We start from the raw sequence: 11,335 nt of genomic DNA, 5'->3' as shown, positions 1-11,335 counted from the left end.
CATCACCAGTTCCTTACTCCCCTCCATCAAGGCCATTCAGGGCAAGAGACGCTTGTGTATGGCGCGCAGCATCATGAAAGACTGTTCTCACCCCAACCAGAGACGGTTCACCCCACTTCCCTCCGGCATTACAGGTCTCTACGCACCCGAACCAGCGGTTCAGAGGAAGCTTCTTTCCGGCGGTGGTCACCCTTCTGAACTCTAGCTCTGCATCCCGGTGACAACCAACCAATTAAGCCCCCAGCTTCACCCCCACCCTATGCCTCCTTGCGCCTGTGCTTGTTGATGACCGCCATGACCATGGCAACCTTGACAGGGACAACAAGGAGGCGGACATATCCCCCCCCCCCCTTTTGCACTTCTGGTTAGACGCAAATTGCATGTTGTTGTCTTTGCACTTGTACTCTGCACAATGACAATAAAGTTCAATGTAATCTAATCTAAAAAGTTTCCAGGAAACTAGATTCAAGCATCACTGTCAGGAAACAGGGTATTTCTGCAGAATATCCAGTTGAGCAACATTTTTTATTTGATACCATGACTTGAGCCATGAGCATTGCCTTAATTCTAACTAAATTAATTTGCCTTTAGAAAAAAGAGTTGCTATAATAAATTAAAATAGAAATAGCAGACATCCCAACCTGCAAAAAGTCATTTCAGGGAAAAAAAAACAAAAACTTTAGCCTAGGCCTATTTAGATACTGAAATACAGATTAATATTTTTGTTCAATGTCAGTACACCAAATAATGAAGATAGAAATTGTGAAAATAAAATATGTACATTTTGGTAGTTTGTTTTTTTTCATGGCAATTAGCCATGTATAGGCCTGAATATAGAATAATATGCACATGAATTGGCACTAGTTAAACTCACCTCAACATGTCTTTTGCAATTATTTTACCTGCCATGGGCAATGCTAAAGTCACTGTTACAAACAGTGCAGCGTGCAAGACTAGGCCTATCATTATTTTTTACTCTTATGAGACCAGGGTACACTTTGAAATGGGTCTTACATTTTCCTTTTTTGGGGGGCACTGTCTCCTGTTCCTAGATACACTGAACTGATTAAGGAGAAAAGAGATAAAAAGCCCACCTACACTGAAAACTGATTGGTTGATTTAGCAAAACAGGCCAATCAGGATGCTCGCTGTCTTGGATGTGCTCAGGCACACACGCACCACCCCTCTCTCTCCCCCCTGTCACTCAGATGCACTCGCGATTTGAAGTCTTGGTCTCGCGTGCACGCTCTTGATCGCTCGCTCTAGATTCCGGGAGATTTTATCTAATTTGCGGGCGTCAGGGAGCCGCTGTTAATATGCGGGAGACTCACGGAACTTCCGGGAGATTTGGGATGTCTGAAATAGCATACACATGATATCAGTAGGCAATCTACAGCATATCACACAAAACCACAGGATATTCAGTGACTCCACCCCCAGTTAAAGATATCTGATAAAAAGAACAAGTTAATTTGGTAGGTGAGCAGATGCTTGTTGATGCGTTTCTCACAAGGTAAGCCTGTACATGTTGGTCATATAATGATCTGTTAATGATCTATTGAAAACCAAAGTATTCAGGTTATTGCTTGTTATTCTTGCTGTATATATCTGTAGTATATCTTATACCAAAATGTAGTTTATTGTCAAAGTGAAATGGTTGCTGGCATAAGTCAGTGGTGTTAGTTTGAGCACATTATTGAATTGATGTGTTGAATGGAAGTCAATGGGAGCCGTAAATCTCAGAATAGCGGTGACCATTACATTACATTTGGCTGACGCATTTTTATCCAAAGCGACTAACAACATGGTAAACAGTTTAAGTTTTAAAGCAATTCTCTCAACAATTTTAGGACAAACGGTAGAGTACAGCAAGAATAAGTGCATCAGTGAGTGCTGTTTTTAAACAGTTGAGTGTCAGTTCAAGAGGTAAGTGCTAGGATCAGCAAGACTTGTTGTAAGTGCTATGTTGCCTATGTTGAAGGAGATGTTCTCTAAAGAGCTGAGTCTTCAGGAGTTTTTTTGAAAATGGAGAGGGATGTCCCTTCCCTTGTAGGAACTGGCAGGGTGTTCCACCAACGAGGAACAACAGATGAGAAAAGTTTGGATTGGCATGAGCGTACCGGTGGTAGAGCTAGACATCGTTCGTCTGAGGAGCGCAACGGTCTGGAGGTAGCGTATGTCTGTATGAGGACATTCAAGTTGGTGGGAGCAGAACCGGAGACTACTTTGTAGGCAAGCGTTAGAGCCTTGAATTTGATGCGGACCACCATAGGTAGCCAGTGTAGCTGGATGAGCAGCGGGGTAACATGTGCCCTTTTGGATTGGTTGTAGACTAGGCGTGCCGCAGCGTTCCAAAAAAATATTTAATTGACCAAAGAATATTTCTCCTGATAGCTTAATATTCATTTCTATACAAACCAAGACGGCGGATTCCTAAAGAAACGCAATCACCCACACCATAAGTGTATCTAAATTATCTATGTACCAAAAATTACATTTTACCGTGACTCGAAGAGCTGTAAACAGTGTTGTAAGGCTGCGTGTACAAATCCGCTTGGAGCTCCAGTGGAATTTTGATTTACGACAAGAATTCTTGGTCTAACCGTTGATGTGCCGTGTGAAAGGGCGGAAGTAGGCACCCACCAGCCCAGCACTAAACTTTGAGTGTGGTATACAAAATTGGATATTTCAGGCAGTTGTATCCCACACTCAAACCAGATTTTGTTCAAATCTACACACATGGCTACTGAAAAATGTAAGGTTAATTTATCAAATGTTATTTTGAAGTATTAAATAACATCGTTGTTTTAGAATTTTCGAACGATAGGGGCAGTAATTGGTGCAGATTTTACAATACATGTGTGGCATTGCAGGGAATTTGCCATTGACTATTCCACCCCAGGTATTAGAGGAGACATCCCTTAGAACCAGTAGGTCATACAGATTCCTTGACTGAAAGGCAGATGTGGTTGTCTATTGTTTGTTAAATAACAGATACAATGACATCATGTACATGGACACACAGAAGTCAGGACACTAGACATTAGGCTGTGACTTGGCAGGTAACTCTGCTAACGGGTGCTGCACCCCAAAAGAGGGCAATCAAAAGTGCTCCACACCAACACGACCAAAAGGGATGGGTTAACAGTAGTACCACACTAAGCGCACAGCACACAAGGAGGAGAGTAGCAACCACTAAAGAGAGATCCCCCAAATGGACAGCCCAACACAAACACACAAATATAACAAATACAAGGACACAAACCAAAGTACTGTACACACAAACACCCAACAAGCCATTGGTAAACAAAAGACCTGAACTGATACACAAACACATACAGGAATGCCAGCAGATAACAGCAAGTCAAACGGGAAGAAACTGGAGCCACCCGAACCAGTAGTCACTGGAATGTTGCCAAGACTGTAGAGGGCATAGACCAGCACATGTGGGCAGAGACACAGACAGACAGACAGTCTCTGTGTTACAGTAATTCGCGGAAGGGATAAATGCAGAGACCAAATTCCTATAAACCTGATTTACATATCAAGGGCAAGGAGAACAAGCTAATTGCCATTGCTGTGCTTGGTGCTAATCTGTCCATCCTGCTACACATTCAACAGTATTCCCATTTCTTTCAGAGTAGTCCAGCTGGTATAATCAGGTTAAGGGCAAGCAAGCATCACCTTAAGTAAAGTATCCTTTCTAACATTTTGTTGTATTAATTCCACAGTATAAAATAACATCTAAGCTAAAACATGCCTGATCATAATTCTCAATATGTTTTCAGAGCCACCATGTCAGGAGATTTAAGTGTGGCAGAGCCCGAAACTGAGATTCTTGAAATCTATGGCGATGGAGGTGCTGAATGGTTTAGTGATGATAAAGAAACTCAAAAATTTCTGAAAGAATTCAAAAAGTCTTCATCAGATGCTGCAGTAAAGAAGATTAAAGAAAACTTTAAGACTTTGGATCATGTGACTCTCAACATAGGTGTAACTGGAAATTCAGGAGCAGGAAAATCCTCCTTTGTGAACGCCATACGGGGTCTGAGTAACGATGATGAGGGAGCAGCTGAAACAGGAGTGACGGAGACAACGCAGGCGCCGACACCATTCACACATCCCACAATGCCAAATGTCACCATATGGGATCTGCCAGGTATCGGCACTCCCAAATTCAAAGCAAAGACGTATCTATCTGATGTCCATTTTGAACGCTACGACTTTTTTATTATCCTCACTTCAGAGAGATTCAAAGAGAATGACATTAGCCTGGCCAAAGCAATCAAGAAGAAGAAACTACTGTTTTATTTCATTCGTTCAAAGATCGACAATGACATCAAAGCAGAAGAAAAAAGAAGAGACTTCAACAAGGAAATTATGTTATCTAAGATCAGAAAGGACTGTGAGAAGAACTTGAAAGATGTTGGAAACCCAAAGGTTTTTCTGATATCCTCCTTTAATTTCAGTGATTATGATTTCAACAAGTTGATTGACACCCTGGAGAAAGAACTCCCAGAAACAAAGCAACATGCCCTTGTCCTTTCTCTACCAGTCTACTCCTTAGAGGTATTGCAGAGGAAGAAGAGGCATCTACAGAAGATGATCTGGCTCACAGCCTTTGGCTCAGGTGCAATAGCTGTAGTTCCTGTCCCAGGTCTTACAGTGGCATGTGATTATGGAATCACCTTGTCATTTCTAGAAAGTGTTTTCAGATCTTTTGGGCTCGAGGATAGCTCTTTACAGAGGGTTGCAACAAGAGTGCAACTGAACGTGATGGACTTAAAAGCTGAAATTAAATCAAGGTTTAAAGATGGAGTCACACATGGCACGATGAAGTCTTTGCTCGCAACGCCTTCAATGGCCTCCATCATCACTCTCAAGGGGCTCATGAGCGGTGCAGTCCCACTCGGACAGCTACCAGCTGGAGCCATATCTGTGCCTATCATGCACTATCTGCTCAACAAAGGTCTCAAGGAAATGGAAAAGGATGCCAGGTCTGTGCTGGAAAAAGCACAACTGCTCTAAGTGGAGATTCCATAATTGAAGTTGAGAAGCATCTGAACACAAATCTAGGGGGATACCATGGGTATATGTAATTGAGGCTACAACGTAGGAAAAAAATCCCTTTAAGCAAAGGGCACTGGACGAATTTGTGTTGTGGACTGGAATAGTTTTGACATTCTCTCTGAATATCAAACTTTTTTACAAGTGAATGTGTGATCATAAACACTAAAATACTGTATTTGCATCAGTTTCTTCTGGGACACTAAGGATATATAAGGATGAATAATAATGCACACATGGCAGGATCAATCATACATAGTAAATATTGTGTATTTGTGTTAGAATCATTATATGCATTTTTTTACGTCCAAAGACATATTTTGGTTTGTTTATTACCTTAATTGTTACACTTTACATCCATGGATGTATTGTCCATTTGATTTGTCTGACCAACTTTTATGTTTATGGTTTATAGTCTTAAATCTTTCTGAGAGGCTTTATAGGGAGGCTGGGTGCCATTTTCATTTAACCTTATTTTCTTCTATTTTTGGTTAGTTAGGGAGTGAGGTTAGGTTATGTTGTTAATTTTATCTTTTGTTTTGAGGTAAGGTAATTCGCGGTTAATTTGCAGTTATTGTCAAATGTTTATAACAATACACAACAAAGTGGCATTAAGTGGTTCACAGAGTGTTGATGAGTGTACATATTGTTATTGTGGATAATACAGTGTGATTTTTAAATGCTAACAGTTGTAATTGGTGAATAAACTCTTTTGAGAGGTGGATAAACTCTAATAAAAGGGTGGAGAAACTATTTCTGATATTTCAGTGATGGGTAAACTGCGTTTAGTCTGCTTGCGTTTAGCGGCCTCCACCAGTCTACATCCCTGTTCAAGACCCAAGGCTGCATCTAGCCTACTTATTGCTATGGATATAGGCTACACTGCAGCTAGAAGTTAGGGAAGCACCAAAGGAGAGGAGGAGGGCATTAGGCTATTGACTAAATTGAATTGAGACATCCTACTATGTGCTAACGTTAACGTTACTGCCATCAAGCTGCAATGATTTGCCGCGAATGAATGCCGCCCAAATCAAGTCATCTTGTAGTGGTGCGTCAAGTGCAACGTAGCCTATATTCCGATCCGCTATTGATGACGCGAAAAATAATAATGGTAGGCTGAAATTATTTGAAACTAAAGTAACGAGCCAGTTTTGTAAAATATAAGGAGTAGAAAGTACCGATATTCGTGTTTAAATGTAAGGAGTAAAAGTAAAAAGTCGCCTCAAAAATAAATAGTAAAGTAAAGTAAAAATATCTGAAAAATCTACTTGAGTACAGTAACGAAGTATTTGTACTTCGTTACTTCCCATCTCTGCATAGCGGTATAAAATATGACCGCCGCTCAGTCCTGTACATCCTCTCTGCGAAAATAAATCATCTCCATCTCCTACTCCATCCCCTACTCTTGCAACTTTTGTGTATGCTTGTATGTGCGAGCCTGTGCGTGCGTGTGAGTGTGTGTGTGTGTGCCTTTGTGTGTGTGGATGTGTGTGTGTGTGTGTGTGCATGCGTGTGTGTCTGCGTGTGGATGTGTGTGTGTGCATGTGTGTGTGTGTATGACAATTTGTCTCCATCTCCTATAGAGTCTGACCAATTTGGGATTTTGAAGCCGATTTCAATATTTGAGTTTATCAAAAACTGATAACTAATATTGGCCGATAGTCATTTTTACACAATGTAATAAAATTCTCCCATAACAAGGTTCTAATCAAGGTGGGGCATTATGTATTTGAATAGGCCTAACTATCAAGTTTCCTAATGAAAGGCTTTTCATACACAGTAATTTATTTTTTTAAGAAATAAAAGAGTGTATAGAATAGAAAGAATAGTAATAATAAAAGAGGTCTTTGTTCTGTGATAACCACATTGCCACAAACTACATTGAGAGCAGTTTATGACTCCCAATGTCCTGATATTTCACAATATGGTGTGATCTTTACCCAGTACCATTTACATAGCAAGTTTGTGAGAGGCCCTGCACTATTGTCTATGTTCAGGCTTGCAGCAGTATGAAGCAGACATATCATGGGACCCTATACAGCAACATTATGAAGTTTATTTACCTTAAATAAAGGGTTTCAAATTATTGAGCCCCATAAAAGGACATGTGCAAATACATCTACATTCTGGTGTGCACCAGAAGGTTTATGGTGGGAACGAGAAACTACAGTATCTGGTGTGCAACAGGAACCAACAAAATTAATTGACTATTTCCTCTTAGGGGCATTAGAATTTGTGGGGAGCACAGGGACGGTCTGGAGAGCATGCAAACGTTTCTGGTGCACACCAGAATTTGAAAAGAAAAAAAAATGTGCACATGTCCCTTTTGGACACATTTTATATAACAGGGAGAGAGTCATTTCTGTCATTGCCACTGATTGCCTGTAATAACTGGTATTGCACTAGGTAACTTTGGTGTCCAGTGCAGGAATCTGACCCTTTAGGGAAAGCCAAATATCCAAATATCACTTTCAAAGACTGCACCCAAAAATATCCCACTCTATTTCAAATTCAATCTAAAACTTAAAACTCTACCGCCTTCCATTCATCAGGGCCTCTGTCCAGTTAGGTCAGCTAGGCCTTCTGCTGCCTGATGGACCACAGACTCCCCTACAGTATTGTATACCGTGAGATTGTGTACTGTGTAAGATTTAAATAAAAATAAAAAATGGAATAATAAAAGTGTCCTGTTCAATGCTAGCCCAGCCTGGAGGATTCCCTTGTGTATACCGTGTCCCACTGTCGAGCCTCCTTTTAATTATCTCTTCTAATCACACTTCCATCCAGGAAGCTTAATCGAGGCTATTTCACGCCCCCGCCATAAAATTCAAAGACGGTGCGTGGGAAGGGGCTGACGTTAGTATCTCACCTGTAGATAGCTGAGGTCTCTGCTGTGCACACTGCTGCTTATCAGTGCTGTTGGTTTGGTGACGTTATTTATATTGTGACTGGGGGCCATGCATCGTTAAGAGTGGTGGAGTCCTAATGCACAGGCCGTGTAATTAAATTAGACGTCATTACAGCACTGATGAGGCAACACGCTTCGCCTCCTCCTCCCCCACATGGGTGTCAGAGCGGGTGGTTGCACAGAGGAGTATACACACACACACACACACACACACACACACACACACACACACGCATACACACACACACACACACGTAGAGAGGGGGGGAAACACACACACATATCAACAGTCAGACACATACACACACACAAGGGACACAGAGGGTGAGTGACGAGTGAAACATATTCTCTATCTCTCTCTCTCTCTCTTTCTCTCTCTCTCTCTCTTATACCACCATTTATGGGGAAGACTTGCTGACTGAACTTTGTCTTCCCTTAAGATATCTGGAGAACATTTAATCCTCTCATTTATGGAATCAATATCTACCGTGTCCATAGCCCCCAGGGGCTTTGATGGGTCCAAAGTGCAGTAACATAGCTTGACCAGCAGGGGGAGAAGCATGTTACCGTATACAGTAAGCAGTGTTGTGTTGTTCACTCCTCCCTGTTACTCAAGCAACCACAATCAGGTAGGGCTCAGATGTACAGGAATGACAATAGGTCAGCATCCCATATATTTTCAGATTATTTCATTAGGCGCTTAAACCGTTTTAAATTAATCTCAGGACTCAATGTTCAATATTGCAGCAATTACATTCTGTAGCCTACTTGGAGCTATTTTAATTGGATTGTTTATTGTGTTAATTTGTTTCATTTTCTTTTCTTAGTTTTAACGTCCCCCAAACACTATAAAATTAAAGTCTATGCATAGAAGTTCCACTGTTAGTGCTAGCAGTATTAGGAAAAGAAGAAAAAGGATTTTGTAGAGTGATATAAGTGACAACTGTAGCCATTCAGTCACAGTAGATGCCAAAGAAAGAGAGAGGGGGGCAGATTTGGACTTTCATCTGATTGTTAAGAACTCTTTGCAAAGCTCTGTATGATTCTGATTGACAAAGCGGTCCACTCACTGCTCCAGGGAAACTAGGAAGCATAACAGCAATGTGCACTTTCCCTAAATTGGTCCATCACAGAGTGGAATCTCAATGCACTGACAAATGCTGGGGAAAGATGCATTATCCTGATAAGGGGAGCATCACAGGAAAGGAGTGGAGAACAGAGAATGGTCAGGCTGGAGGACTGAAATGTTACTACTACTTGTGATAATAATTATAATACATCACATTTATTTAGTGCCTTTCAAGGTACCCCAGGATGCTTTACGGATCAGATGTATTACATAATGTAGGCTATACATTGTTTTGGGTTTGATGATCGCAATTCTTATGTAATGAGAAGGTAGAAGAGAGAGAAAGAGAGAGAAGGTAGGAGAGAGAGAAAGAGAGAGAGAGAGAGAGATACAGACAGCCCTTAATATCCACAGTGAAAAATCAAGGAGGCATTCACCCACACACTAAACATGGCCCTGTCCTCAGGGCTTCAATGTTCTCTCATGTCCAAACGTCGCTCCGATCTCACTGACCACTTCTACGATACGCTACTCTGCGGCCACATCCACATCCTCCTCTGATTCCTATAGTGGCTACACTCTCTCTTCCAGGCAAGGAGGAGGGGAGCCCAACAGGCCTTCGCCTGTGCAGTCGACTGGGACCACTCCGACGTGTTTGGACTAATTTGTCCTGATGGATGGCTGTCTGGAGGAATTAGGCTGTGACAGCTCTCACAGACGTGGGAGTGTGAGAGGTGAACTGTAGAGGTGCAAGAGAGGAGGGCGGAGGGGAGGGAGAGTTTTTGTCTTGAGAGTTGTGATGACCGAAGGCGAGAGCTTCTGCTCGCTGGGTTCCAGGGGATGTTTATGAGTGGCAGATGAAGCTGTCACGGGTGTTTCAGTGATGCGTTTGACAAGGCTGTGTGTATTTGACATTGATGTGTGCGGTTTTCCTGTTCTAAATGAGGCCTTGTGGTAGGTCTGTAAACACGTGAAGGTGGTCATCCATTTGAGAGGCAAAGCAACAAAGAGAGGTGCATCAGCTGTTGTAAAGACAGTTTTACTTTTGGATGTATGATGTATACAACAAAGTTACAGATTGCTGAAGAATTAGATTTTAAGATTTAGGCTAATGCTAGATTACATATTCACACAGTATGAGAGCTTCATTTGCAGTGTAAATTATGCCCTTTGTTTTATTTAAATCTTTTTAACACACTATGAGAATTGTGACCAAATAAAAAAAAAGATCTTAGACTGTTACTGTTCTCAACTTAACAAGTGCAAGAAGCAAAAATACAGTAAATTATAAAACTGATTTTTGTGAAGAACTCAACATAACCTTTGAGGAAAGGCACTGCTATTAAATTAGTTGTCGATTTATATCAAAAATATATTTAGGTTAAAGGACCAGTATGTAGGAAATAATGGAAAATAAATGGTAACCATTCCAAAAATGATCACCATATGTTGTCAGAGAGTAAGGAAACACAAGTAATTGAAGTAATGGCTTATTTGACAACATTACTATAACCTGTAAAACCCCGTAAAACCCATGAAAAAAAATGAGTTACGGGGCGGAATCTCTTGGAATTTTCGTTTAAGTTTTGAACGATTAATTCTAGAATAGCGTATTAATAATGGGCTGGCGTGTCCTCCAATTTGTGTTGCCAAATTAGCAAAGGCCAACTGTCAACTTGCTGTCAGCTGTAGTCATGAACGCCTACGAGAGGCAGGCAAATTTCCAAAATTAAAACAAGAAACAAATTAAGTGGACATCGAGGAGCTTCCTGATATGGCGACGTCTTCGTCAAACGAAGAATATCAAGTCTGACGCAGAGCTGGCCATATTTCTCCACGACAGGTAGCCTAGGCTAAACTTCATCTGCATCGCTAACTTCAGCTAAATATGTTACGTTGGTTAGAGAGGTATTTTTTGTTTTCACTGTTTCCGTAATGTGTAGCTGGGTCATGGTTGGAAAAACGTAAAAGCAGCTGCAGGTCAACAAACGTCATAATTACATCTGGCAACACAGAAGAGGCTCGCGTCTGGTAGTCTTGAGAACGTTCACCAGTGTTTTGATTTTGGCCTACAGAACGTTCGGTAACAATCCTACAAATCGCTTCTTTAAATCATTGATATAACCCTACAATCTACACTCACATGTTTAGCCGTATACTATGGTGTCTTTGCCTGTCTATAGAGTACCTCACACGGCTGCCACCTACAGACTGCTGTTCTCATTCTCTTGCCCCATTGGGCCCAGTGTTTCTCCTTATACACCCACGCTGGAGCGCCTCTCTCTCTCTCT

At 41.4% G+C, this 11,335-nt stretch overlaps 1 protein-coding gene across 2 annotated transcripts; it reads left to right on the top strand.

Annotated features, from left to right (window-relative positions):
• The first annotated feature begins 1,435 nt into the window (after positions 1-1,435).
• Positions 1,436-6,212, top strand: LOC125299526 (interferon-inducible GTPase 5-like). Of its 2 annotated transcripts, none has more exons than XM_048250835.1 (2): positions 1,436-1,513; positions 3,789-6,212. In XM_048250835.1, the coding sequence occupies exons 1-2, from the start codon at positions 1,488-1,490 to the stop codon at positions 5,026-5,028; spliced, it is 1,266 nt and encodes a 421-aa protein (XP_048106792.1). In that variant the 5' UTR covers positions 1,436-1,487; the 3' UTR covers positions 5,029-6,212. The 2 variants fall into 2 exon arrangements, with proteins under 2 accessions (XP_048106792.1, XP_048106793.1); XM_048250836.1 differs by lacking the exon at positions 1,436-1,513 and adding an exon at positions 3,644-3,689.
• The last annotated feature ends 5,123 nt before the right edge of the window (positions 6,213-11,335 follow it).

The sequence above is a fragment of the Alosa alosa genome, chromosome 8 (genome assembly GCF_017589495.1).
Source record: "Alosa alosa isolate M-15738 ecotype Scorff River chromosome 8, AALO_Geno_1.1, whole genome shotgun sequence".
NCBI classification, from domain to species: Eukaryota; Metazoa; Chordata; class Actinopteri; order Clupeiformes; family Clupeidae; genus Alosa; species Alosa alosa.
This window is presented reverse-complemented; position numbering and strand designations above follow the sequence as displayed.